The sequence below is a fragment of the Mobula birostris genome, chromosome 23 (assembly GCF_030028105.1).
Source record: "Mobula birostris isolate sMobBir1 chromosome 23, sMobBir1.hap1, whole genome shotgun sequence".
Lineage (NCBI taxonomy): Eukaryota > Metazoa > Chordata > Chondrichthyes > Myliobatiformes > Myliobatidae > Mobula > Mobula birostris.
Window position 1 is genome coordinate 61977956 of NC_092392.1, and position 27827 is coordinate 62005782.

Below are 27827 nucleotides of genomic sequence, written 5' to 3' on the forward strand. Positions count from 1 at the left end.
CGTTCCACAGTCCAAAGATGTACCAGTTAGCAGGCTAATTGGTTGTTGTAAATTGTCCTGTGATTCGGCTAGGGTTAAATTGCTGGGTTGCTGGGTGACGCAGCTTGGTGGGCCAAAAAAGCCTGTTCCGCATTATATCTCTCAATAAACTAAAATAAAAATAAATCTTTGCTGCACTTTTTCCAGTTTATCTTATAACAGGGTGATCAAAGCTCTACACAGTACTCCAACTGCAGCCTCACCAATGGCTTACATCTTTGCAACACAGTGCCTCAATCCTATATGGAGTGCCCCGACTGATAAAGGCCAGCGTGCTAAACACCTCCTTACCACTCTGTCTACCTGTCTGCCAGTTTCAACAAACTATAAATTTGTTCTTCAAAGTTCCTCTGGTCCATTACACTCCATAGTGCCCTACCATTCATAGTATAAGTCCTATGCAGGTTTGACTTTCCGAAAAACATCACCTCACACCTATTTGTATTGAATTGTATTTGCCATACCGCTAACTTCTTGAACTGATGAAGATCCTTTGTAATCAATGATAATCTTCTTCCCTATCAATAACATCTCTTAATTTTATGCTATCTGCAAGCTTGCTGATCAAGCCTTGTACATTCACATCCAAATCAATTACATAAAAATATAATAAATAACCAGGGTCCAAACACTGACCCTTGCAGAATACCATTAGTCACTGGCCTCCATTTCTCCTTTCCAAGAAACAACCTTTAGTCACTACCCTCTGTTTCCTGCCTCCGAGCCAATTTTCAATTCACCTAAATAGATCCCCCTTTATCCCATGAGACTTAACCTTTCAGAGCAATCTACCATGTGGAATCTTGGCAAAGACCTTGCTAAAGTCTGAATAGACAGCATTCACAGCCCTATAGTCATCTACCTTTTTGGTTACTTCAAAAAACTCTAAAGGTTCATCGAGCATTAATTTCCACACACAATCATACTCATTCGTCCAAATCAGGCTCTGTCTATCCAAATACTGTTAGATTCTGTCCCTCAGAGTTCTTTCCAGTAATTTCTGCACAACTGGTGTAGTTCTTTGGCTTGTCCTCACTATCCATTTTAAACAACAGTGCAAAATTAGCCACCTCCCAGTCTTTGGAAACTACACAGATGACTACTGATGAGGCAAATATCTCCTAAGGGCATCTGCAGTTTCCTCTCTAGCTTCTTATAAAGTCCGAGGATGCACTTTGTCAGGCCCTGGAATTTATCCATCTTAATGTACTGTAAGGCTGCAAATACCTCTTCCCTGGTAATATGAATGTTTTCTTAAAACATCTCCACTTCTTTCCGTATATCTTGAGCAACCATTATTTTCTCCTCAATCGACAGTGAGGAGAAGTATTCATTAAGAATCACCCATCTTCTATGGCTCAAGGCATAGCCAGCCCTGCTGATCGCTAATGGGATCTACTCTCTCAAGATATTTTTTTAATATACTGTTGCTATAGAACCTTCTGGGATTTTCTTTAACTTAACTTGCCAGATTTATCTTATACCCTCACCTTATTTCCTCTTTAAGAGTACTCCTAACCTTTTCATAGTTATCAAGGGATTTGCTCAATCCCAATCTCCTAAACTCAGTGGCCACTTCATTAGATATAGGAATGAAATTGTGCTGTCTTCTGCTGTTGCAGCATATCCACTTCAAGGTTCGACGTGTGTGATTAGAGATGCTCTTATGCACACCACTGTTGTAACGTGTGGTTATTTGAGTTACTGCTGCCTTCATGTTTTCCTCATTAAAAAGGCATTTTTACACACAGAACTGCTGCTCACTGGATTTTTTTGTTGTTTTTTGCACCATTCTCTGTAAACTCTAGAAACTGAGTTTGTGCGTGAAGATCCCAGGAGATCAGCAGTTTTTGAGATACTCAAATGACCCTGTCTAGCACTAACAATCATTTTACAGTCAGTCACACAGATTGCATTTCTTCCCCATTGTCTGAACATCAACTGAAACTCTTCACCATGCCCTGGTTGTTATGAATTGAGTTGCTGGCACATGATTGTTTGATTAGATATTTGCATTACAAGCAGGTGTACAGATATATCCAATGAAGTGGCACAGAATGTATGTCAGTGATAATACACCTGATTCTGATTTTGACAGATGGCACTTTGCACCATTGTAGAGAAAGGGATATCTGGTAGCTTTGCAGATTGTTCTCGTATTGGGAGTAAATATTTATTTACTGTTTATTGTATGAATTTACTGTATGACACATTAATGTGAAGTAATTTGGAGTGATACAGCTCATAAAGTGAATTGGTTGATAACTTGCAGAGTTGACAGATTTTCTTCCATCAACCCCTGCTGCCCTGTTACAACTTTCCAAATAATGAAAGTTCAGGAGGCAATATGTATTTCAAAGAAGACATGCTGCTTCATCAGGAAATATTATTAGTGGCAGCATTGGTTTTACCTGCAACTTGATGGCATATAGCAATGTCAGTCCTGTTGTAATTTCAATATCATTACCTAATTTTATAACCATCAATAATGCCAAACTCTGTTAGGAACTACTTTGAGTTTATATTCTATTACATGTACTGTGGTAAGTACTGTCACAGTAAGTACTTCATCAGGAATAATGTTCCTTTCTAATATTTGTTTTACTTTAAAAAAATTTGTGTGTTTGCTCTAACTCCAATTTTACTGCTATTGCTCTCTGGACCAATCCTGATATGTACATTGATAGCTACTTTATTATGAACTTACTTTAGCCGTTGAACCCATACCTCCATAACATTAAATCAATGGTTCATGATTGTCCTTTTTAATTTTGCAATAGCGCAATTTTATAAAATTAAATGTGGTATCATGCAAATAGCATATAAACTGAACATGCCTCTCATGTTTCCTGAATTATTCAAATGCAGAAGACAAAATAGTTAGTACTTTAAGTTGTCAATTGTTTCAAAGCAAAAGTGTATTTTCCTTAAAAGTAGCCATTAATTAAGCATCATTAGTTTAAATGTATCTTTCCATTTGTAGAATGTATTGATATATTTCTCTGTTTTTAGGTACAACTTACATTTATACCATCTGTAGACATTTAATGGTTTTAGCATTCTATGCTCAGGTAAGACACATTAAATTGGTGTTCTTTTATCTTCAATGTTGGGATAAGTTTTGCATTGTTGATTGTCAGGAAAGCCACGCAGAACTACTGGAGTTCATTTTTTTTGTACTAAGCAGGTATAACTTTACATGAGGTACACTGCTACAGTGTTTATCCTCTACAGAAAGTTAAAAGAAATGTTTCCCATTTCTTGTTTACATTTTAATTTTTCTCTTGATATTATAATAAATTAACATGCACTTACGTGGTATAAATAAAATACCTGAAGTGTTTTACTGAAATATTTTTAAACAATTTGATGCATATACGCCTATTTGTTTCCCTTTCCCAACCTTTGCAGTGTCTTGAGGATGGTAATTAGGGAATGAGCTCTGAGGTGGTTGATTCACATTATTAGAACCACAGAACACTACAGCATGGAAAACAGGCCATTTGGCCCTTCTAGTCTGTGCCAAAACTTTATTCCGCTAGTCCCATTGACCTGCACCCAGTCCATAACCCTCCAGACCTCTCCCATCCATGTACCTATCCAATTTATTCTTAAAACTTAAGAGTGAGCCCGCATTTACCAAGTCAGATGGCAGCTTGTTCCACACTCCCACCACTCTCCTGAGTGAAGAAGTTCCCCCGAAACTTTTCCCCTTTCACCCTAAAGCCATGTCCTCTCTCATTTATCTCTCCTAATTTAAGTGGAAAGAGCCGACTCGCATTTACTCTGTCTATACCCCTCATTATTTTGTAAACCTCTATTAAATCCCCCCTCATTCTTCTACTCTCCAAGGAATAAAGTCCTAACCTGTTCAATCTTTCCCTGTAACTCAACTCCTGAAGACCCGGCAACATCCTAGTAAATTTTCCCTGCACGTTTTCAATCTTACTGATATCCTTCCTATAGTTAGGTGACCAGAACTGCACATAATACTCCAAATTTGGCCTCACCAATGTCTTATACAACCTCACCATAACATCCCAACTCCTATACTCAATACTTTGATTTATGAATGCCAGGATGCCAAAAGCCTTCTTTACAACCCTGTCTACCTGTGATGCCATTTTCAGGGAATTATGTATCTGAACTCCCAGATCCCTTTGTTCCTCTGCACTCCTTAGTGTCCTACCATTTACTGTGTATGTCCAACCTTGATTTGTCCTTCCAAAATGCAACACCTCGCCCTTGTCTGCATTAAATTCCATCTGCCATTTTCTGGCCCATTTTTCCAGTTGGTCCAGATCCCTCTGCAAGCTTTGAAAGCCTTTCTCGCTGTCCACAATGCCTCCAATCTTAGTGTCATCAGCAAACTTGCTGATCCAATTTACCACATTATCATCTAGATCATTGATATAGACAACAAACAACAATGGTCCCAGCACAGATCCCTGAGGCATACCACTAGTCACAGGCCTCCAGTCTGAGAAGCAATCATCCAATACCACTCTCCATCTTCTCCCACACAGCCAATTTTGAATCGAGTTTACAACCTGTCCATGGATACCTAGTGTCTGAACCTTCTGAACTAACCTCCCATGTGGGACCTTGTCAAAAGCCTTACTAAAATCCATGTAGACAACATCCACAGCCTTTCCTTCATCTACTTTCTTGCTAACCCCCTCGAAAAACTCTACAAGATTCTTTAAACATGATCTACCACGCACAAAGCCATGCTGACTATCCTTAATCAGCCTTTGGCTGTTCAAATACTTGTATATCCAAACTCTCAGAACACCTTCCAATAATTTTCCTACCGATGTCAGGCTCACCGGCCTGTAATTACCTGGTTTACTTTTGGAGTCTTTTTTAAACAACGGAACAACATGAGCTTCCCTCCAATGCTCCGGCAGCGCACCCGTGGCGAAGGACATTTTAAATATTTCTGCCAGGGCCCCTGCAATTTCTACACTAGTCTCTCTCAAGGTCCGAGGAAATATCATGTCAGGCCCAGGGGATTTATCTACCTTTATTCGCTGTAAGGCAGCAAGCACCTCCTCCTCTTTAATCTCTATATGTTCCATGACACTACTGCTTGTTTCCCTTCCTTCCATATACGCTATGCCAGTTTCCTGAGTAAATACTGATGCAAAAAAAAACTGTTTAAGATCTCCCCCATCTCCTGAGGCTCCACACATAGATGACCACTCTGATCTTCTAGGGGACCAATTTTGTCCCTTACTATCCTTTTACTCTTAATATATTTGTAGAAACCCTTTGGGTTTACCTTCACATTATCTGCCAAAGCAACCTCATGTCTTTTTGCCTTCCTGATTTCCTCCTGTACCCCCTGGTAAGCCTCAGGCTCACTCAGCTCACTTTCGTCTCGGGGGAGCAGCCTTCGGCCCCGCCAAACTAGGTAATCGAGTTTGGGTGGATGCTGTGTGATGTACCCACCCCGCCAAATATCAGACAATACGTCATATGTGATTAAATGATTACGCTCTATAGATCTTACTGGAACTATGTAATTAATAGAGATAAAATATAAAAGGAAAGTAAAAGGCGCCAATCTTATCAAAGTTCAACCACTTCGTGCACAACAGTTGGAGCTCAATTAACGGAGTCTTCTTTCCACCATTTGATCCCCTCCGACCTCCTCGACCCTCCCCCGGGACCAACCACGGTGGTCGACTAGATGCTTCACACGAGTCTGTCTTCGTCTCCTCTCCTCACTGAACACCCTGGGCCTCAGACTCCCGCTTGGGGTCCGTCCCGCCACCCAGCTTACAGCATCGCGCCTCCTCTCTCTGTCCCCATCACCTTCTGCTCCAAAGCCTGCGAAACAATAGCTTACAGACACACAAGAAAGGATAACATCTATCCCAATTGGTTAGCAAATGAATACAATGCTCTTATCAGTAATATAACCCAAACAAGCTGCTAGAGAGAGAACTTTCTCAGCAGTTAACATAACAAAGAAGCCATTTTGGTTAGCCTCATCAGGAACATAAAAGAAGAAACCCCTGACACTTCTTTAGTATTTTCTTACATTTTCTATACTCTTCAAGTACCTCATTCATTCCTTGTTGCCTATACCCGCTATACCTCTCTCTTTTACCCTCTCTCTTTTTCTTAACCAGATCGCCAATATCCCTTGAGAACCAAGGTTCTCTATGCCTGTTAACTTTGCCTTTAATCCTGGCAGGAACATGCAAACTCTGCACTCCCAAAATTTCGCCTTTGAAGGCCTTCCACTTACTGAACACATCCTTGCCAGAGAACAACTTATCCCAATCAACTCTTCCTAGATCCTTTCTCATTTCCACAAAATAGGCCCTTCTCCAATTTAGAACCTCAACTCGAGGACCAGACCTATCCTTATCCATAATTAACTTGAAACTAATGACATTATGGTCACTGGACCCAAAATGTTCGCCTACACATACTTCTGTCACCTGACCTGTCTGGTTCCCTGATAGGAGATCAAGTACTGCATCCTCTCTCGTAGGTACCTCTATATATTGATTTAGAAAACTTTCCTGAACACATTTGACACACTCAAGCTATCTAGCCCTTTTACAGTGTGGGAGTCCCAGTCAATATGTGGGAAGTTAAAATCTCCTCCTACTATTACAACTTCCCGTTTCTTACATCGGTCTGCTATCTCTCTACAGATTTGCTCCTCCAATTCTCTCTGACTATTGGGTGGTCTATAATACAACCCTATTAATGTGGTCACATTTTTCCTGTTCCTCAGCTCCACCCATATGGCCTCTGTAGACAAGCCCTCCGGGCTGTCCTGTCTACGCACAGCTGTGAAATTTTCCCTGACTAGTAATGCCACTCCTCCCCCTTTCATCCCTCCCCCCCCAACACGTCTGAATGGAACCCCAGAACAGTAAACCGCCAGTCCTGCCCCTTCTGCAACCAAGTCTCACTAATAGCAATAATGTCGTAATCCCACATGCCAATCTACGCCCTAAGCTCATCTGCCTTACCTACGATACTCCTTGCATTGGAATAGATGCATCTGAGAACATTTCTACCACATACAAGCCTTTGATATCTGTCTATACATGCAGTCCTCTCATGACATTTATCCTCCTCCACCTCAATATCGGTTCTAACACCCTGGTTCCCCTCCCCCTGCAAATCTAGTTTAAATCCCCCAGAGCAAATCTACCCGCAAGGATGTTAGTCCCCCTCCAGTTCAGGTGCAAACCGTCCCGTCAGAACAGGTCCCACCTTCCCTGGAACAAAGCCAAATTGTCCAGAAACATGAAGCCCTCCCTCCTGCACCATCTCCTTAGCCATGTATTTAGCTGCATTATCTTCCTATTTCTAGCCTCACCAACACGTGGCACAGGTAACAATCCTGAGAATGCAACCTTGGAGGTCCTGTCCTTCAACTTTGCACCTAACTCCCTAAATTCTCTTTGTAGGACCTCCTCTTTCTTCTTATCCACGTCATTGGTCCCTACATGGACCACGACATCTGGCTGCTCACCCTCCCTCCTGAGAATACCGAGAACTCTATCCGAGATATCATGGACCCTGGCACCAGGGACCCTGGCACCAGGGAGGCAACAGTTAGGTGGATGACTTTGCTTTAAGAGAGAGTAAATGGCTAGCAGTTGGGGAGCACCAGGGATAGAGTTGATATGTGTGTATCATAAGGAGATACTTAACTGGGCAGGAGGTGAACAAAGGGAGTAGGAGCTAAAAGTGGTGAGGACTAACAGAGTGGGGAGACTGAAAAAGGCAGGGAGGGGAAGTAAGTGAGAACTTTGGAGACTCAGAGAGTAAGGGGAGAAGGATAATGGAGTAGGGGAGTTTAGGAGAAGAACACTTGTGTATCTGTGATGTAGTGAATGAGTGATTAGAGTATGTTTCTCTGCACTCTGTGTGCTTACATAACCACACTCCTGCTGCTGATAGCTTAACAGCTGTCCCTGGTGCAGATAGTTCATCCTCAATTCTAAGGGACTGCCCCAAGAATTCCATATGTTTGAGTGATAATACTATCTTTCTCTTTTTGTCTGCATTTGGTCCTCTTCCTTTACCTAGATTTGTATCAGTTATTTTTCCTCCATCTCCCTCTGAGCTTGCAGTGCAAACTTGCATTTATAAAGTTTCTTTAATGACTAAGTTATCCCTCATTGGTTTAAAATTAATGATGAATATCTTCCTGTGTAGTGAAGTGCTGGAATTGGGTTGAGGCAGCTGGCTGGAGTATAAGGGGAAGGAAGTTCATTTGCCACATATTGCAGATGGGAGAACTTTGGATCTGTGGATCATTGGGCTCTCTCTTAGGACCTGTACAAACAAGATGGTTTGCATCTGAAATCAAGGGATACTACTATCCTTGTTAAGAGGTTTGCTAGTGCCACTTGAGAGGGTTTAAACCACAGCAGCAAGGCAATAGGTGGTAGGGTTGAGGACAAGAAAGGTGGTCGGATAAGTAAGACTGAAAGGAAAGACTGTAAGGGACGGGCTAATAAACAGCAGGATATTGATTTAATGCTCCTCACAAAGTGTCTGCTCCCACGACACGTACCTCTGTTCTCAAAGCAGGTCTGGAAGTGTCCTACGTTCCTCTTCCACTTCTACACCTTGCTTTGCTCATTCAGCCTATCCTGATCTGAGATTCTGCTTGGAGTGTAAATCACAGTGACATGTTCTCTGCCTCTTGCTTATTAGCATTATTTACCTTGGGAGTGAGAATGGACTAGTGAGATTCTTGCCAGGATGCACAGACCAAGGTATAAATCCATGATGATTAACCATATATCTTTTGGAACTTGCAACCAGCAGGCTAGTGCCTGTGAATACTAGTGCTCACTGTCTTCCCTTTTGAGGTTGTGTTCCCAGCAGCTTGGTGGGAAACCTCAAGCAAATGTAGCCTGATAACTTTCTGAGAGTTGATGGTAATTAGCACAGGATCAGCTACAATGCTGAAAGGTATCGGTTTGCCAACAAGCCCCAGCTATGCTATAATTGGGAAAATAATGTTTGCACATAGAAGAGACAGACTTGCTGTTACACAGTGATAATGACAGAACGTTGGGCATGAGCAGTGCTGGGATGAACAGGTGCAGGTAAGTAACACAATACCTGATTATGGATCTATTTAAAGTCAGAGAATTTCTAGTCCAGATAATATAGATAAATTTAAAAAAAGACACTGGGGGGATAGTTTAATTTTCAGCTATATTGAGAATCTGACTGTGTTTCATGACTCATGTTGTTTGAATAGGCTTTTGAATATGTACTGTGGGCCAGCATCAGCATGGAATCATCTGCCCCACTTTTGACAGTTCGTTATCTTAGCTGGAGAGCCACACTTTATACAGCTGTGTGTCAGTGTTACTATGACTGTGACTCTGGCATACTTGGAGAGGTATAATATTTTAATTGTTCTAATCAACATCTATTTAATCTTTGTTCATGTTGCATTTTTGTTTTGTATTCTCTCCACACTGCATAATCCATTCTTCAAATGTAAAAATACAAATTACTTTTAATCTACATTTACATCTGCCAAACCTTCACATTGGCAGAGAAATACCTTGATGACTTCCACATTCCTCTTATTCATCTAAAAAAATGTAACTTTTAAAAAAAATAATTACTTTTAACTTCATTTTCCATTTGAAATGTTTCCTGTAGTTAACTAAATTCTTGTGCACTCACCTTATTTTCTTTTTTAGCCTTATGCTTGTTAGATATATAGATGCATGAACATCTCTGTCTTGTCTGTCTCTGGCCCTGGCTCTGGCACTGGATATTAAGGGAATCAAGGGAGATATGGTTAATGGAGGCACAAGAGACTGCAGATGCTAAAATCTGGAGCAAAAAAAAAAGAGCTGCTGGAGGAACTCAACAGGTCAGATAGCAACTGTGGAGGGAAATGGACAGTTGATATTTAGAGTCAAGATGAGGTCCTGAAGAGAGAATATAGGGAACTTGGTAGAAAGCTGTAAGCAGGACCCGTAGGACCACTCTAGATTGCTGCCTGTGCCCAATGCTAGTTAGGGTAAGAATAGGATGATTTGGCAAATAAAAGTGTGGCTGATGAATTGATGGAGGCGGCAGGGTTTCAGATTTCTGGATCATTGGAATCTCTTCAGGAGAAGGTACAAAAAGAACGTGTTACACCTACAAGATGGCTTTTTAAAGCAGCTTGTGGTTGAGCCCATGAGGGAAAAGGCAACTCTGGATTGGGTGTTGCTAAGTGAACCAGATTTGATTAGTGAGTTTAAGGTTAAGAAACACTTAAGAGGCAGTGATCATAATATATTAGAATTCACCCTGCAGTTTGAAAGGGAGAAGCTAAAACAAGATGTATGTATTACAGTGGAGTAAAGGGAGCTACAGAAGCATAAGAGAGGAACTGACTAAAGTTGATTGGAAGAGGACACTAGCAGGGAGGATGGCAAAACACCAATGGCTGGTGTTTTTGGGAGTAATTCAGAAGGTGCAAGTAGATTCATCTCAAAGAAGAAGTATTCTAAAGGAAGGATGAGGTAATTGGGGCCGACAAGGGAAGTAAAAAAAAAAAGCATAAAAGGAAAAGAGAGGACATCTGTTGGTTTATAAAAGCTTCCCAATAATTTTTGATATATTAGAAGGTAACAAAAAAAATCAATGAAAGAATAGAAGCCAATAATATAAAAGAGGATGCCAGAATTTTTTTTTCCAGAAAAGAAAGGCAAGAGTGGATATTGGACTGCTGGAAAATTACACTGGAGAGGTAGCAATGGGGGCAAAACAATCGCAGATGAGCTTAATAAGTATTTTGCGCCAGTCTTCACTGTGGAACGGCTGGCTGGTGGCATAGTGGTGGCATCAGCGCCCGACTTTGGAGCGAAGGCTCCTGAGTTTGAATCCAGCCAGCTCCCTTGCACGCTTTCCATCCATGCTGGGTTGAGTGTCGAGCTAGCAACTCGGCCTCATAAAAATAAGAAAGCCTGCTAAAAAGACATGGTCATGACGGCGTCCCAATGACTCCACTCGGAGTTAAGGGCTTCCTTCTTCTTCACTGTGGAAGACGCCAAAAGTATGCTAGAACTTCAAGAGTGTCAAGGCAGAAGTAAGTGTAGTCGCCATTACTAAGGAAAAGGTGCTTGGAAAACTGAAAGGTCTGAAGGTAATAAGTCACCTGGACCAGATGGACTACACTCTTGGGTTCTGATGGAGGTAGCTGAAGAGATTGTGGAGACACTAGTAGTGATCTTTCAAGAATCACTAAGTTCTGGAAAGGTTCCGGAGGAATGGAAAATTGCAAATATCACTCTATTATTTAAAATGTAAGGGAAACAAAAGACAGGAAATTATAGGCCAGTTAATCTGACTTAAGTGGTTGGAAAGATGTTGGAATCTATTTTTAAGGATGAGGTTTCAGGGTATTTGGAAGGCACATGATAAAATAGGCCAAAGTCAGCATGGTTTCTTTAAGGAAATCTTGCCTGACAAATCTGTTGGAATTCTTTGAAGAAGTAATAAACAAGATAGATAAAAGAGAGTCTGTAGATGTTGTTTACTTGGATTTTCAGAAGTCCTTTTACAAGGTGCCACACACGAGGCTGCTAAATAAGATAAGAACCCATAGTATTACAGGAAAGATATTAGCATGGCAGAAGATAGGCTGACTGGCAGAAGGCAAAGTGTGGGAATAAAGGGGGCATTTTCTGGTTGGCTGGCAGTGATTAGTGGTGGTCCGCAAGAGTTTGTGTTGGGACCGCTCCTTTTCACGTCATGTGTCAATGATTTGAATATTGGAATTGACGGCTTTGTGCCCATTTTTGTGGATGATACCAAGGTAGGTGAAGGGGCAGGTAGAAGTAGGAAGTTTACAGAAGGACTTAGACAGATTAGGGGAATGGGCAAAAAAGTGGCAGATGGAATACAGTGTAGGGAAGTGCATAGTCATGCACTTTGGCAGGCAGAATAAAGGCATGGACCATTTTCTAATTGAAGATAAAATTCAGAAATCACTTCTGCAAAGGGACTTTGGAGTCCATGTGCAGGATTTCCTGAAGGTTAACTTGTAGGTTGAATTGGTAGTAAGGAAGGAAAATGCAATATTCACATTCATTTCGAGAGGAGTTGAATATTAAAAGCCAGGTTGTAGTGCTGAGGCATTTTAAAATGTTGGTCAGCCTTCTCTAAGGTATTGTAAGTAGATTTTGGCCCCTTATCCAAGAAATTGGAGATGGTCCAGAGAAAGTTCACAAGAATGATTCCAGGAATGAAATAGCTAATGTATCAGGCATGCTTGATGGCTCTGGCCGTATATTCACTGGAGCCTAGAATAATGAGGAAGGATCTCATTGAAACCTATTGAATATTGAAAGGCCTAAATAGAGTGGATGTGGAGAGAACGTTTCCTATAGTGGGGACTGTAGGACCAGAGGGCATAGATTCAATTTAGAAGGACATCCCTTTAGAACAACTGCTGAAAAGGAACAACTGTAGCCAGAGGGTGGTGAATCTGTGGAATTCAATGCAACAGATAGCTGTGGAGGCCATGGTGGCCTTCTGTTGGTTGGGATTGATCATGGACGTTGCTTCCTAATTGTCTATGTCAAAGTCAATACTCAAGGCAGGTATGTATGGAGAGCAAGCTGTTGCCCACACACCAGGCTCCTCTTCCCCCCCCCCCCCCCCCGCCCGTGCAGCTTATGAATCCAAAGGAACAACAGAGACCAATGCAGTTTGGTACCAGCAGGAGTTGCTATTCAACGTAGGAACTCAACGTAGGACTGATTTAGGGACTCCAGCTCTGGATCTTTCCTCTGGGTTAACTCCCAAAACCTTCCCTAAAAGTGGTATTGGCTGCAAGGCAGTTTGAGATTAGAATTTTTAATTTTATTTTTATTTTATTGAGATATAACATGGAGTAAGCCCTTCCGACCGTTTGAGCTGCCCACCCAGCAACCCTTCAGTTAGTCCTGACGAAGGGTCTCGGCCTGAAACGTCGACTGTACCTCTTCCTAGAGATGATGCCTGGCCTGCTGCGTTCACCAGCATATTTGATATGTGTTGCCTCAATTTAATCCTAGCCTAATCACAGAACAATTTACAATGACCAATTAACCTACCAACTGTTATGCCTTTGGGAGGAAACTGGAGCACCCAGAGGAAATCTGCATGGTCACAGGGAGAACGTACAAACTCTTCACAGACAGCAGCATGACTTGAGCCCATTTTCCTTGTACTGTAAAGCATTGTGCTAACCACTATGCTACCATGCTGCTCACAGATGTGGAGGCCAAGTGATTGGATATATTAAAAGAAATGCTTGATAGGTTCTTGATTAGTAAATGCATCAAAGGTTATGGGAAAAGGCAGGAAAATGATGTTGAGAAGGATAATAAATAAGCCATGACTGAACGGCCTAATTCTGCTCCAATGTCATATGGTCATATTATCCAAGGAATGTATGGCTTACATACCTCTTAACATAGCTTGCTACTTTCTTAAATCTCATACAGCATCCACTCATGTTATTCCTTTGCAGAATGTTTTAAAGTTAAGTTTTTAATTGTTTTCATCATTAATTAATTATACTTTAACTTCTCAATTCTGTTTGATCTGTTGTTCTTGCCCATCATCTCTAAGAATTTGCAATTTCATTGTTTGGCAATGGAGATACCTTTGGCATACTCTCGGATAGAGATGGAACAGATGCAATGATCTGTCCTGTGAAATTCCATGATTGCACTTTAACTCTGACCAACATTATTATGCCCGTTCTCACCTTTGTTCATCCAGAGAATGTAGCCTGAGTTCATCAAGTCGTCATTACAAGTATATCTTCTCACCTCTCTTAATAACCCATCAGAGCTTTTGGATATGGCCTCAGATGTGGAGAGAGACACACTGAAGTGGTTTGACAGTTCACTGACTTTAATAAGAACTGTTGCAGAATTTAAAGGAATCTTCATCTTGATTAGTGGGACCACTTGGTGATATCATAGAAATAGAAATGACATCCTTTGACATAAAATAAGAAATAGGAAATGTGTGCCCCAGAGGTAGCTTAATTTTTTGAGTATGACAGCATACTTTGTTTCTCCGCTATGGGCGGCAAATTCTGGGCCAATATACCATTTTGTGGTAAATTAATATGCTACATATTCTCATCCTTCATTTAGCATGTTAATATTCTCTTTGTTGTTTTAAAATAGACATTCGCTCGCCGTGCTTTAGGGAAGATCAGTGAATTGAACCGTCTGGAAATAATGAGCTCATCTCCTCCAAGTCCTGAAACTACTAAAATCTTTAGGGAGGCCACTATCAAGGTACCTAATGTGGCAATATAAAATGTTTAGTGAAATTTAACATTCTGTTTTTTTAAAAAATACATTTGGATTGAAAATACATTACCTCTTTTAGGTATCTGTAATGATCTTCAAAAGAGCAGTTTTTGAAAGTAGAAGAAAACCAAAAGGAATTTTGCGACCTAAGTTGAAAACTAACTACAGAGATACTCACAATGTAAGTTTTTAATTAACTAGAATAGTATTGAACCAAGGTTAACCTTGGTTAATTTGGGGACCATGAAGAAGTGATGCTTTCTAAAATTATTCTGCATAAATGTGTCATTGAATTGTGATGTTACTTTAAACATTTGGTAAAGCTGCTGTTCATTGATCTCTATCCATCATAATGCTTAATTAAAGAAAAAGATAACCATGGTTCATAATCATTAAAGTGTGTACAGTAAGTCAATAAACCATCCCATTTCCTTGGTATAAAGACTGCCCTTTACCATGCGCCAAACTGTCAATATTCAGTGTGATCATGGAAAATGCCCTGTTTTATTTTCTTGCTGTAAGGATCCAAATAGAATGCAAATTCTTCTTGTTGTAAGATTTTATTGTGATATGTTTGACCTACCTTCTAGGTCAATACACTTTCACAATATAAGCTTTTCAAATGATTTTCCAGTTACCTTTTTAGGTGTAGTCACTTTCTATTCCAACGCCAGTCTTCCAGGTATTGATTCCAAATGCCAGTGATTTTTGAGTTGACATTTTATTCCAAAGTTCCTTTCTTCTAATGAATGAAAAGCTATGTCCCTGGAATTACTGACCTCTCTGTCAGGGAAATGGGTCTTTGTAGTTTAATTTGTTGAGACTTTTCATAATTTTAACACACCAGTTAAGTCTCCTTCTGGTCTTCTTTATTAAAAAAAAACAAACTGGTCACTCTCGTAGAGTCATAGAATTCTACAATGGAGAAATAGGCTCTTTGGCTCACTACACCTATGCTGAGTATTATGCCTGTCTATGTAAATGCCATTTGCCTCCATTAATTCCATATCCCACTATTCTTGCTCTTTCAAGTACCTGTCAAAGATGCCACTTAAACATTGTTTAATAATAGAACTATAGTCACTGGTCCCAAATGCTTCCCCACTACCTTGTAAATTATTGCCAGCTTCATTTCCGAAAAGGAGATTGTGCATAGTCCCTTCTCTAGTAGGGCAATCTCCCCATAGCTTCAGAAAACTTTCCTGGACATGCTACACAAATTTTTCCGTAAGGCTATCCCAGTCAAGTCAGGAATGGTAAAATAAAGTAATATCATAACACTATTGTTCTTACACCTATCCACAATTTTGCTGCATACTTCCTCTAGTTCCTGCTTACTACTGGGTGGTGGGGGGGAGGAAAAGAGGACTTGAAGTATAATACCCCTTACCCCTTATTATCCATATGGCCTCACTAAATGTTTCTCTGGGATATCCTCTTTAAATGTTGCTGTAATGCTATCTCTAAACAGTAGTGCAACTCCCCTTCCTCTTACATCACCTTTATCACACCAAGAATATTGATACCCCAGAACATTGAGCTGTAAGTCCTGCTCATCTCTTGGCCATGTTCCCATAATAGCTGTAATATTAGAATCCCATGTGCTGACCCATGCCCTGAGTTCATCTGCTTTATGTGTCAGGTTTTTTGCATTAAAGTAAATGCAGTTTAGCTTGTCAGATCCTTCACATTCACTGTCCTATTCACTAGACTTGCTGCTCTAACCTTGGTACTTGTTTTAACTTTCTCATCTGTTTGATTACTACTTTGCATCCTACTCCCAGCAAGAGTAGTTTAAACCCTCCTGAGTAGCACCAGCAAATCACCCTTCAAGTATATTGTACCCCTCCAGTTCAGGTGCAATTTTGCCTTTCTTATACAGATCTCCGTAAGACCATAAGACCCCTATGAGCAAAATTAGGCCATTCAGCCCTTCGAGTCTGCTCCACCATCCCATCATGGCTGATCTCAGATCCCACTCAACTCCATATACCTGCCATCTCACTATGTCCTTTGATGCCCTGACTGATCAGGAAACTATCAACCTGTCTTAAATATTCCCCATGAACTTGGCCTCCACCACTCTCTGTGGCAGAGCATTTCACAGATTCACTACACTCTGGTGAGAAAAAAAAAAATTCCTTCTTACCTCTGTTCTAAAGGGTCACCCCTCAGTTTTGAGGCTGTGCCATCTAGTTCTGGATGCCCCCACCACTGGAAACAACCTCTCCACACCCACCCTATCTAGTCTTTTGAACATTTGGTAGGTCCCTGAAGAAACTTCAGTGGTTCAAGTAGTACCAGCTTTTCAGCAATGCATTCATTTGTCCTGTCCTCATTTTCTTACCCTCGGTATTATGTGGCACAGGCAATAATGCTGAATTGTCTTGCATCATAACTGCAATTCTGTGGCCCTGTAAATACCCGGCATCTTTTTCCACTACAGACTCTCTGGGGTAAGTACATCTTTCAAGTGATGTTAACCTGGGTAGTGAGTGCAGTTTCTTACTCAGAGTGAGGCCACGAGACTGGGCTGCAGCTAAAACTGAAAAACAGGGCCCTGAAACCACCACTCCCAACCATCTTCCTGGCTAATGTATACTCTCTGGAAAATAAACTGAAGACCTCAGAACAAGATTGCTGTACCAGACCTACATCAGGGACTGCTGTGTACTCTGCTTCACAAAGACATTGCTCATCCCAGTACTCTGCACATAGCACTGCAGTCTGGACAGTAGTATCAGGTAAAGACAGATGTGGCAGCCTTTGATTTTTAATTAATTCAATGTGGTACAGAAGTTATAGGAGCAGAATTTGGCTATTTGGCCCATCGAGTCTACTCCGCCATTTCATCATGGCTGACCCATTTTACCTCTCAGCCCCAATCTCCTTCCTTCTCTCTATATCCCCTCACGCCCTGACTAATCAAGGATCTATCAACCCCTGACTTAAATATACCCAATGACTTGGCCTCCACAGATTCACCACTCTCCCTCTAAAGAAATTCCTCCTCATCTCTGTTCTAAATTAACGTCCCTCTATTCTGAAGCTGGTCTCAGACTCCCCCACCACAGGAAACATCCTCTCCACATCCACTCTATCGAGGCCTTTCAACATTCTATAGGTTTCAATGACGTTACCCCTCATTCTTCTGAATTCCAATGAGTACAGGCCCAGAGCCATCAAACATATGACAAGCCTTTCAATCCTGGAATCATTTTTGTCAACGCCATTTGAACCTTCTCCAATGTCAGCATGTGCTTAGATAAGGGACCCAAAGCTGCTCACAGTACTCCAAGTAAGTCACCAATGCTTTATAAAACATCAACATTACATCTTTACTTTTATATTCCAATCCTCTTGATTTCATTTGTGTTCCTCACCACAGACCCAACCTGCAAATTAACCTTTAGGGAATCCTACACAAGGACTTCCAAGTTCCTTTCCACTCTATATTTTTGAATTTTCTCTCCATTTATAAAATTGTCTACCCTTTTATTTCTTCTACCAAAGTGCATGACCATACACTTCCTGACACTGTATCCCATCTGCTACTTATTTGCCCATTCTCCTAATCCAAGTCCTTCCTTAGCCTCGTTACTTCTTCAGAACTGTCTGCCCCTCCACCTATTTTTGTATAGTCTGCAAACTTTACCACAAATCTATCAATTCTGTCATCCAAGTCATTGACATATAACATAAAAAGAAGTGGTCCCAACACAGACGCCTGTGAAACACCACTAGTCACTGGCAGCCAACTAGAAAGAGCTCCCTTTATTCCCACTCTTTGCCTCCTGCTAATCAGCCACTGCTTTGTCCATGCTAGTATTTTTCTTGTAATAGCATGGGTTCTGAACTTGTTAAGCAGCCTAATGCATGGCACCTTGTCAAAGGCCTTCTGAAAATCCAAGTACACAACATCAACTATTGTCTATCCTGCTTATTATTTCTTCCAAGAATTCCAACAGATTTTTCAAGCAAGATTTTTCCTTGTAGAAACCATACTGACCACGGCTTTTTTTATCATAAGACCATAAGACATAACAGCAGAATTAGGCCATCTGACCCATCAAGTCTGCTCTGCCATTCAATCATGGTTGATCTTTTTTTCTTCTCCTTCTCAACCCCAGTTCCCAGCCTTCTCCCTGTAACCTTTGATGCCATGTCCAATCAAGAACCTATCAATCTCTGCCTGCATGTGGCAACAAATTCCACAAATTTGCCACCGTTTGGCTAAAGAAATTTCTCCGCATCACTGTTTTGAATGAGTGCCCCTCTATCCTGAGGCTGTGCCCTCTTGTCCTAGACTCTCCTAGCATGGGAAACATCCTTTCCACAGCTACTCTGTCTAGGCCTTTCAACATTTGAAAGGTTTCAATGAGATCCCTCCCTCATCCTTCTGAATTCCAGCAAGTATAGACACAGAGCCATCAAATGTTTCTCATATGATAACCCCGTCATTCATGGAATCATCCTTGTGAACCTCCTCTGGACCCTCTCCGATGCCAGCCCATCTTTTCTAAGATGAGGGGCCCAAAACTGTTCACAATACTCAAGGTGAGGTCTCACCAGTGTCTTAAAGTCTCAGCATCACATCCTTGCTCTTGTATTCTAGACCTCTTCAAATGAATGCTAATATGGTATTTGCCTTCCTCACCACTGACTCAACCTGCAAGTTAACCTTTAGGGTGTTCTGCACAAGGACTCCCAAGTCCCTTTACATCTCAGATTTTTGGATTTTCTTCCTGTTGAGAAAATAGTCTGCACATTTATTTCTACTACCAAAGTGCATGACCATGCATTTTCCAATATTGTATTTCATTTGCCACTTTCTTGCCCATTCTCCAAATCTGTCAAAGTCTTTCTGCAGCCTTCCTGTTTCCTCAACACTGCCTGCCCCTCCACCAATCTTCGTATTATCTGCAAACTTGGCAACAAAGCCATCTATTCCATCATCTAAATCATTTATATTCAACATAAAAAGAAGTGGTCCCAACACTGACCCCTGTGGAACACCACTAGTCACTGGCAGCCAACCAGAAAAGGATCCTTTTATTCCCACTCGCTGCCTATCAATCAGCCAATGCTCAAACCATGTTAGGAACTTTCCCGTAATACCACGGGCTCTTAACTTGGTAAGCAGCCTCATGTGTGGCACCTTGTCAAAGGCCTTCTGAAAGTCCAAATGTACAACATTCACCGCATCCCCTTTATCTATCCTACTTGTAATCTCCTCAAAGAATTCCAACAGGTTTGTCAGACAGGACTTACCCTGAAGGAAACCATGCTGACTTTGTCCTAAACAACAGGAATTCTGCAGATGCTGGAAATTCAAGTAACACACATCAAAGTTGCTGGTGAACACAGCAGGCCAGGCAGCATCTCTAGGAAGAGGTACAGTCGACGTTTCAGGCCAAGACCCTTTGTCAGGACTATCCCTCCCCCTCCTGTCTTCTCCTATCATTTTGGATCTCCCCCTCCCCCTCCCACTTTCAATTCTCTTACTAACTCTTCCTTCAGTTAGTCCTGACGAAGGGTCTCAGCCTGAAACGTTGACTGTACCTCTTCCTAGAGATGCTGCCTGGCCTGCTGCATTCACCAGCAACTTTGATGTGTGTGACTTTGTCCTAACTTGTCCTGTGTCACCAAGTATTCCATCACCTCATCCTTAACAATTGACTCTAACATCTTCCCAACCACTGAGGTCAGGCAAACTGTTCTATAATTTCCTGTCTGCTGCCTTCCTTCTTTCTTAAAGAGTGGAGTGACATTTGCAATTTTCCAGTCCCCTGGCACCATGCCAGAGTCCAATGATTTTTGAAAGATCATTTCTAATGTCATCACAATCTCCAATGCTACCTCTTTCAGAACCCTTGGGTGCAGTTCATCTGGTCCAGGTGACTTATGTACCTTTAGGTCTTTCAGCTTTTTGAGCACCTTCTCTCTTTTAATAATAACTGCACCCACTTCTCTTCCTTCACACACTACAACATCAGGCATACTGCTAGTGTCTTCCACAGTGAAAACTGATGAAAATACTTATTTAGTTCATCAGCCATCTCCTTGTCCCCCATTATTATTTCTCCTGCCTCATTTTCTGGAAGTCATACAGCCACTCTCATATTCTCTTTTATTTTTAACATACTTGACTTTTACTATCCACTTTGATATTATTTGCCAGCTTACTTTCATATTTCATCTTTTCCCTTCTAATGATTTTTTTAGTTGCTGTCTGTAGGTTTTTAAAAACTTACCAATCCTCTATCTTCCCACTAATTTTTGCTTTGTTGTATGCCTTTCTTTTGCTTTTACAATAACTTTGACTCCCTTGTCAGCCATGGTTGTACTATTTTACCATTTGAGTATTTCTTCATTTTTGTAATACATATGTCCTGCACCTTCCTCATTTCCCCCAGAAATGCACACCATTGCTGCTCTGCTAACATCCCTGCCAGCAGCTCCTTCCAATTTACATTGGCCAGCTCTCCTTTTGTACCACTGTAATTTCCCTCACTCCACTGAAAACCTGCTACATCAGACTTTACTTTCACCCTAACAAATTTCAAGTTGAACTCAATCATATTGTGATCATGTGCCTCCAATTACCCTGAAACCACATCCTTAAACATTGACTCCAACATCCTCCCAACCACTGAGGTCAGACTAACTGGCCTATAATTTACTTGCTTCTACCCCTCTCCCTTGTTGAAGAGTGGAGTAACATTTGCAATTTTGCATTTCACCAGAACCATGCCAGAGTCAACTGATTTTTGAAAGATCATTACTCATGCCTCCACTATCTCTTCAGCCACCTCTTTCAAAACTCTGCAGTGTATACTATCTGGTCCAGGTGACTTGTCTACCTTCAAACCTTTCTGTTTTCCAAGTACCTTCTCTCTAGTAATGGCAACTTCACATACTTCTGCCCCCTGACACTCTTGAACTTCCACCATACTGCTAGTATCTTTCACTGTGAAGGCTGATGCAAAATACTTACTCAGTATGTCCGTCATTCCCATTACTACCTCTCCAGCTTCATTATTCAGTAGCCTGATAACCACTGTCATCTCTCTTTTTACAGTTAATGTATCTGAAGAAATTTCAAAGGTACATTTAATGTCAGAGAAATGTATACAATGTACATCCTGAAATACTTTTTCTTTGCAACCATCCATGAAAACAGGGTACCCCAAAGAATGAATGACGGTTAAACCCCAAAGCCCCCCCAGCTTCCCCCTCCCACGCGTAAGCAGCAGCAAAACAAACGATTGCCCCTCCCCACCAGCAAAAAAGCATCGGCACCCCCCCCCCCCCCGCCCCAACAAGCACTCGGGCAGCAAAGCATAAATAAAGACACGGACTTGAAGGACCTCAAAGACTACTTGTTCACCTGGTAATTCAATATACCACAGGCTCTCTCTCTCCCTAATAAGAGAAAGAGGGATGTCTCCATTTCACAGCGAGGGGGAGACATAACAAAGAACTCGCTGATTTATGTGTTAAAAGTCTGTTGTGTCGCTTTTTCTGAGCTCTGTGCCCAAGGGACTCGGGCCTCTGGTCACACAGCCAGCAGCCAGCTTGCTGCTTTCGACCTTCCGTCTCCCATGACACACTGATTCCCTGCAGAGGCACTGACCACGAGTCCACCCACCTCCAGAGCCATGAAATCCCGGAACTCCGAAGGCGAGCTAACCTTCTAGACCACGTCCTTGGTATATCAAATAATGGCCAGTCGAGAGACCCCGAGAGCGGGTCCCATTCCTGCAAAGAACTAAAGTCAGTGTGCAACTCCAGGTCAGGGTCTTCAAAAGAATGCTGAAGGGAAAAATAGAGATATTAAAGTTAGAAATAGAGCTGTTTCTGAAGATGCAAGCGAAGGAGTCCTGTTAACAGCCATTGTCTTCTTAGCTCCACCCACCTTTTGGTATCCTATTTAATATTATTGGCTAGCTTACCTTCATATTCCATCTTCTCCTTCTTACTGACTTTTTTAGTTGCCTTCTGTTGGCTTTTAAAAGCTTCCCAATCCTCTAACTTCCCAGTATTTTTTTCCCTATTATATCTCCTCTCTTTGTCCTTTATATTGGCTTTGACTTCTCTTGTTAGCCATGGTTGTGTCATTCTTCCTCTTTGAGATGTATATTTGCTGTGCCTTCCATATTGCTTCCAGAAATTCCAGTCATTGTTGCTCTGCTGTCATCCCTGCCAGTGTTCTTTTCCAATCAATTTTGGCCTGCTCCTCTCTCATGCCTCTGTAGTTCTCTTTACTCCACAGTAATACTGATACATCTGATTTTAGCATCTCCTTCTCAAATTACAGGGTGAATTCAATCATAATATGATCACTTGACCCTCAGGGTTCCCTTACCTTAAGCTCTCTAATCAATTCCATTTCACTGCACAACACCCAATTTAGAGTAGCTGTTCCCCTAGTATGTTCATCCTCAAGCTCATCCCCTAGTGGGTTTCTCCTCAAGCTGCTCTAAAAAGCCATCTTGTTGGCATTCCAGAAATTCCCTCTCTTGGGATCCAGCACCATCTTGATTTTCTCATGTTGGAATCCCCTATGACTATTGTAATGTTGCCCTTTTGGCATACATTTTCTACTTCCCATTGGAATTTGTAGACCATATCCTTATTACTGTTTAACTACCATCAGGCTCTTCTTATCCTTGCAGCTCTATCCACAATGATTCAACACCTTCTGACCCTATGTTACCTCTTTCTAATGATTTGATTTAATTTTGTACCAACCCTTACCCCACTTCCTACTTGCCTGTCTTTTGATACAGTGTGTATCCTTGGACGTTAAGCTCCCAGCTATAATCTTTCAGGCATGATTCAATGATGCCCACAACAATTTGTAACTGCACAACAATTTCATCTACCTTATTTTGTATACTGTGTGCATTCAAATATAGCACCTTCAGTCCCCCTTTTTGATTTAGTCCATTTTTTACATTGTAACTCATCCTGTTGACTGCAATTTTGCCCCATCATCAGCCTCTCCATGCTAGCAGTCTCACTACACACTGCCTCTGTTCTTAAACCAACTACCTCAACCTCAGCACCATCACTCCAGATCCTATCCCTCTGCCTAATTAGTTTTATATCCTGAACAGCTCTAGCAAACCTGCCCATAAGGATATTAGTTCCCCTCAGGTTCAGGTGTAATCCGTCCCTTTTGTACAGGTTGTACCTTCCCTGGAGGGGATCCTAATAATTCATAAATCTGAACCCCTGCCCCCTGAAATAAGAAAGGGATGAACACATTAATGGGATTACATTTTAGACTATTCAATAGTGCTGCAGGATTTAGAGGAACCCATTTGTTGAGAGTTTGCAGAAATGATCCACATTCCACATTAAACTTTCCACATACTGACTAGGAATCGCATACTATAAGAGGGCTGTAATGCACACAAAATGCTGGAGGAACTCAGTATCCCAGGCAGCATCTATGGAAAAGTGTAAAGAGTTGATGTTTCGGACCAAGACTCTCCATCAGGACTCTTGTTTATAAAAGGGCTGAGTGGGATAGGGTTTGTCAAATGTGTTCAGGAAAGTTTCCTTAATAAACATACAGAGGTCCCAACCAGAGGGGATGCTGTACTGGATCTTCTGTTTAGAAACAAGAGAGGGCAGACAACAGAAGTTTATGTAGGGGAATACTTTGGATATAGTGTTTATAATTTATGCAAAATGATAGGTCTGGTCCTCGGATAGAAATTCCAAATTGAAGAAAGGCCATTTTTTTTGGTATCAGAAAGGATGTGACAAGTGTGGATTGGGAGAGGTTGTTTTCTGGCAAAGGTGTGCTTGGTAAGTGGAAAACCTTTGAAAGTGAAATTTTGGGAGTATAGAATTTGTATATTCTTGTCAAAATAAAAGGCAAGACAAACAGGCTTAGAGAACCTTGTTTTTTTGAGAGATATTGAGGCCTGATTAAGAAGAAGAAGAAAGAGTTGCATAGCAGGTTATGGGCAGCAAGGAATAAATGAGGTACTTGAGTATAAGAAGTGCAAGAGAACACTTAAGAGGGAAATCATGAGGTTTAGAAGAAGAATGAGGTTGCTGAAGCAGACAAGATGAAGGAGAATCCCAAGGGCTTCCATAGATAGAATACTGTGTAAAAGTCTTAGGCATTTGTATATAGCTAGGGCACCTAAGACTTTTGTATCACACAGTATTGGTCAATATGGGGTGGAGAGTGAGTCTGTAGATCTGGTGGGAGCAAAGAGTGCTGGGAATGGTGAGGACGGAGTACCGTGGGAAAGGTGTGAAACAGGTGGCAGAGAAGGAGCGCCAGGGACGGGGTGGTAAGGGTGCAGACATACCCAGCCCTGAGACACCAGACAATGTCATTTGATTCCAAGCTATTGGTCTATTGATCATTACAGAATGTCTTTCTGATGCTTCCCTCTCCCTTCCCCTTTTCCCAACCATGATTCCGCTTTCCCTGCTCCCTTCCCACTCAGTCCACAATAGAGACCCATATCAGAAACAGGTTTATCATCACTCACGCATATCATGGAACTTGTTTCTTTTGTGGCAGCAGTACAGTGCAATATACAAAATTAGTACAGCACTGTGCACAAGTCTTTGGCACCCTACCCATATAATATGTGCCTAAAGACTTTTTCTCGGTACTGTTTATTAAGAGCAAAATGATAGCAAGGGAAGAAAACTGGTCTTGAAGATCACGTGATCACCTATGCCTGAACTGAACGAGATGGGGGAGATCCTAAATAGATTTTTTTTGCATCTGTGTTTACTTGGGGGACAGAAATGGAGTCTATAGAAGTGAGGCAAAACAGCAGTGGGCCGTATATGGATTACAGAGTAGGAAGTGCTTACTGTCTTGAGGCAAATTAGGGTGGATAAATCCCCAATAAGATTTTCCCTCAGATCATATGGGAGACTAGTGCAGAAGTTGCAGGGGCCCTACCACAGGAATCTAAAACATCCTTCACCAGGGGTGAGGTGCCGGAGGTTCAGAGCAGTGGTCCCCAACCTTCGAAGCATGCAGGGGTGCAGCGGTAGCTGGAACGCACCCAGTACATCTTTAAGAAAAATGCTGAAGTAAACAAGCCAATTAATTAGGTGCCGCCCGGCACATAAATGTCGGCCCAGATGTCGACCAAATTAATTAGCTTGTTTATTTCGGCTTTTTTCTTAAAGATGTGCTGGGTGCATTCCGGCTCCCGCTGCACCCCTGCATGCATCGCGGCCCGGTATCAGTCCGCAGCCTAGAGGTTGGGGACCACTGGCTTAGAGGATAGCCAGTGTTGTTCCATTGTCTAAAAAAGGCTCTGAGAAGAAGCTGAGAAACTATTGGTCAGTGAACCTGACATCAGTGGTGGGTAAGCTGTTGGAAGGTATTCCACGGGACAACCTGTGGCCACTTTATTAGGTCTACCCGTATACCAGCTTTTTATGCAAATATCTAATCAACCAATCACATGGCAGCAACACAATGCATTAAAAATACAGACATGGTCAAGAGGGTCATTTGTTGTTCAAATCAAACAGTAGACTGGGAAAGAAATGCGATCTGAGTCACTTTGACTGTGGAATAGTTGTTGGTTGCTGATGGGGTGGTTTGAGTATCACAGAAACAACTGATCCCCTGCTATTTTCTTGCACATCAGTATCTAAAGTTCATGGTGTGAAAAACAAAAAACATCTGGTGTGTGGCAGTTCTGTGGGTGATAATGCCTTGTTAATGAGAGAGATCAGAGGAGAATGGGCAGACAGGTTCAACATGACAGTAACTCAGATAACTACGATTCACAACAGAGGTCTGTAGAAGAGTATCTCTGAATGCACATTATGTCAAATCTTGAAGTGGATGGGGCCAGGAACATACAGTCAGTGGCCACTTTATTAGGTATAGGAGGTACCAAATAAAGTGGCCACTGAGTGTAAGTACTTGGATAGACAGGGACTGATTAGGGATAGTCAACATGGCTTTGTGCGTGGTAGGTCATATTTAACCAATCTTTTAGAGTTTTTCAAGGAAGGTGCTAGGAAAGTTGATGAAGAAAAAGCAGTGGAAGTTGTCTACATGGACTTCAGCAAGGCACTTGATAAGGTCCCACATGGGAGGTCGGTCAAGAAGGTTCAGTCGCTTGGCATTCTGGATGAGGGAGTAAATTGGATTTGACATTGGCTTCGCGGGAAAAGCCACTGAGTGGTAGGAGATGGTTGCCTTTTTGACTGATGCATTGTTAGAGATTGTTGCTGGATCTGCTGTTGCTTGTCATCTACTGCATACTCATTGGCCACTTTATTAGGTACCTCCTGTTGTTAACGTGGCCTCTGAGTGCATGTTCATGGTATTCTGCTGCTGTAGCCTATCCACTCTGAAGAGCATCTCTGAATGTATAACATTCTGTTTGATCTGTTATGTGTACAGAGGTGCTCTTCTATACAGCACTGTTGTAACATGTGCTTATTTGAGGATTATGTCACTTTCCTGTAAGCTTGAACTAGTCAGGTAATTCTCCTCTGATCTTTCATTAACAAGGTGTTTTGCCTACAGAACTGTCATTCATTGGATGTTTTTATTTTTTGCACCACACTCTGTAAACTCTAGAGAGTTCTGTGAAAATCCTAGAAGGTCTGCAGTTTCTGAGAAACCAACAATCATTCCATGGTCAAAGTCACTTAGATCACATTTCTTCCCCATTCTGATGTGTGGTCTAAACAACAACTGAACTTATTGACCGTATCGACGTGCTTTTATGTATTGCATTGCTGCCACATAACTGGTTGATTAGAGATTTGCATTAGCAAGCAGGTGTCCAGGAGTACCTAATAAAGTGGCCACTGAGTGTATATGGATGATAATGTGGTAAACTAGATCAGCAAATTTGTGGATGACACGAAGATAGGAGATGCAGTGGACAGTAAAGAAGGCTATCAAAGCTTGCAGCAGGATCTGAACCAGATGCAAAAATGGGTTGAATAAAGGCAGATTGAATTTAATGCAGACAAATGTGAGGTATTGCACTTTGGGACAACAAAGTAGCATCGGAGCTACACAGTGAACAGTAGAGCACTGAAGAGTGCTGTAGAAAAGACGGATCTGGGAATACAAATCCCTAATTCCTTGAAAGTTCTGTCATAGGTAGATAGGGTCCTAAAGACAGCCTTTTGCACACTGGCCTTCATAGATCAAAGTACTGAGTACAGGAAACACACACCAAAGTTGCTGGTGAATGCAGCAGGCCAGGCAGCATCTGTAGGAAGAGGTGCAGTCGACGTTTCAGGCCGAGACCCTTCGTCAGGACTAACTGAAGGAAGAGTGAGTAAGGGATTTGAAAGTTGGAGGGGGAGGGGGAGATCCAAAATGATAAGAGAAGATAGGAGGGGGAGGGATAGAGCCAAGAGCTGGACAGGTGATAGGCAAAAGGGGATACGAGAGGATCATGGGACAGGAAGTCCGGGAAGAAAGACAAGGGG

General features: G+C 41.7%; 1 protein-coding gene across 13 annotated transcripts in view; it reads left to right on the forward strand.

Moving 5' to 3' along the window:
• The window catches only part of cfap54 (cilia and flagella associated protein 54), a 482407-nt gene that overhangs the window by 19830 nt on the left and 434750 nt on the right, over positions 1-27827 (forward strand). For all 13 annotated transcript variants that reach the window (XM_072241335.1, XM_072241340.1, XM_072241339.1 and 10 more), the window contains 4 exons: positions 3052-3110; positions 9296-9439; positions 14232-14345; positions 14440-14541. In XM_072241335.1, coding sequence (XP_072097436.1) covers positions 3052-3110; positions 9296-9439; positions 14232-14345; positions 14440-14541 — 419 coding nt within the window. The remainder of the gene's footprint in view (positions 1-3051; positions 3111-9295; positions 9440-14231; positions 14346-14439; positions 14542-27827) is intronic.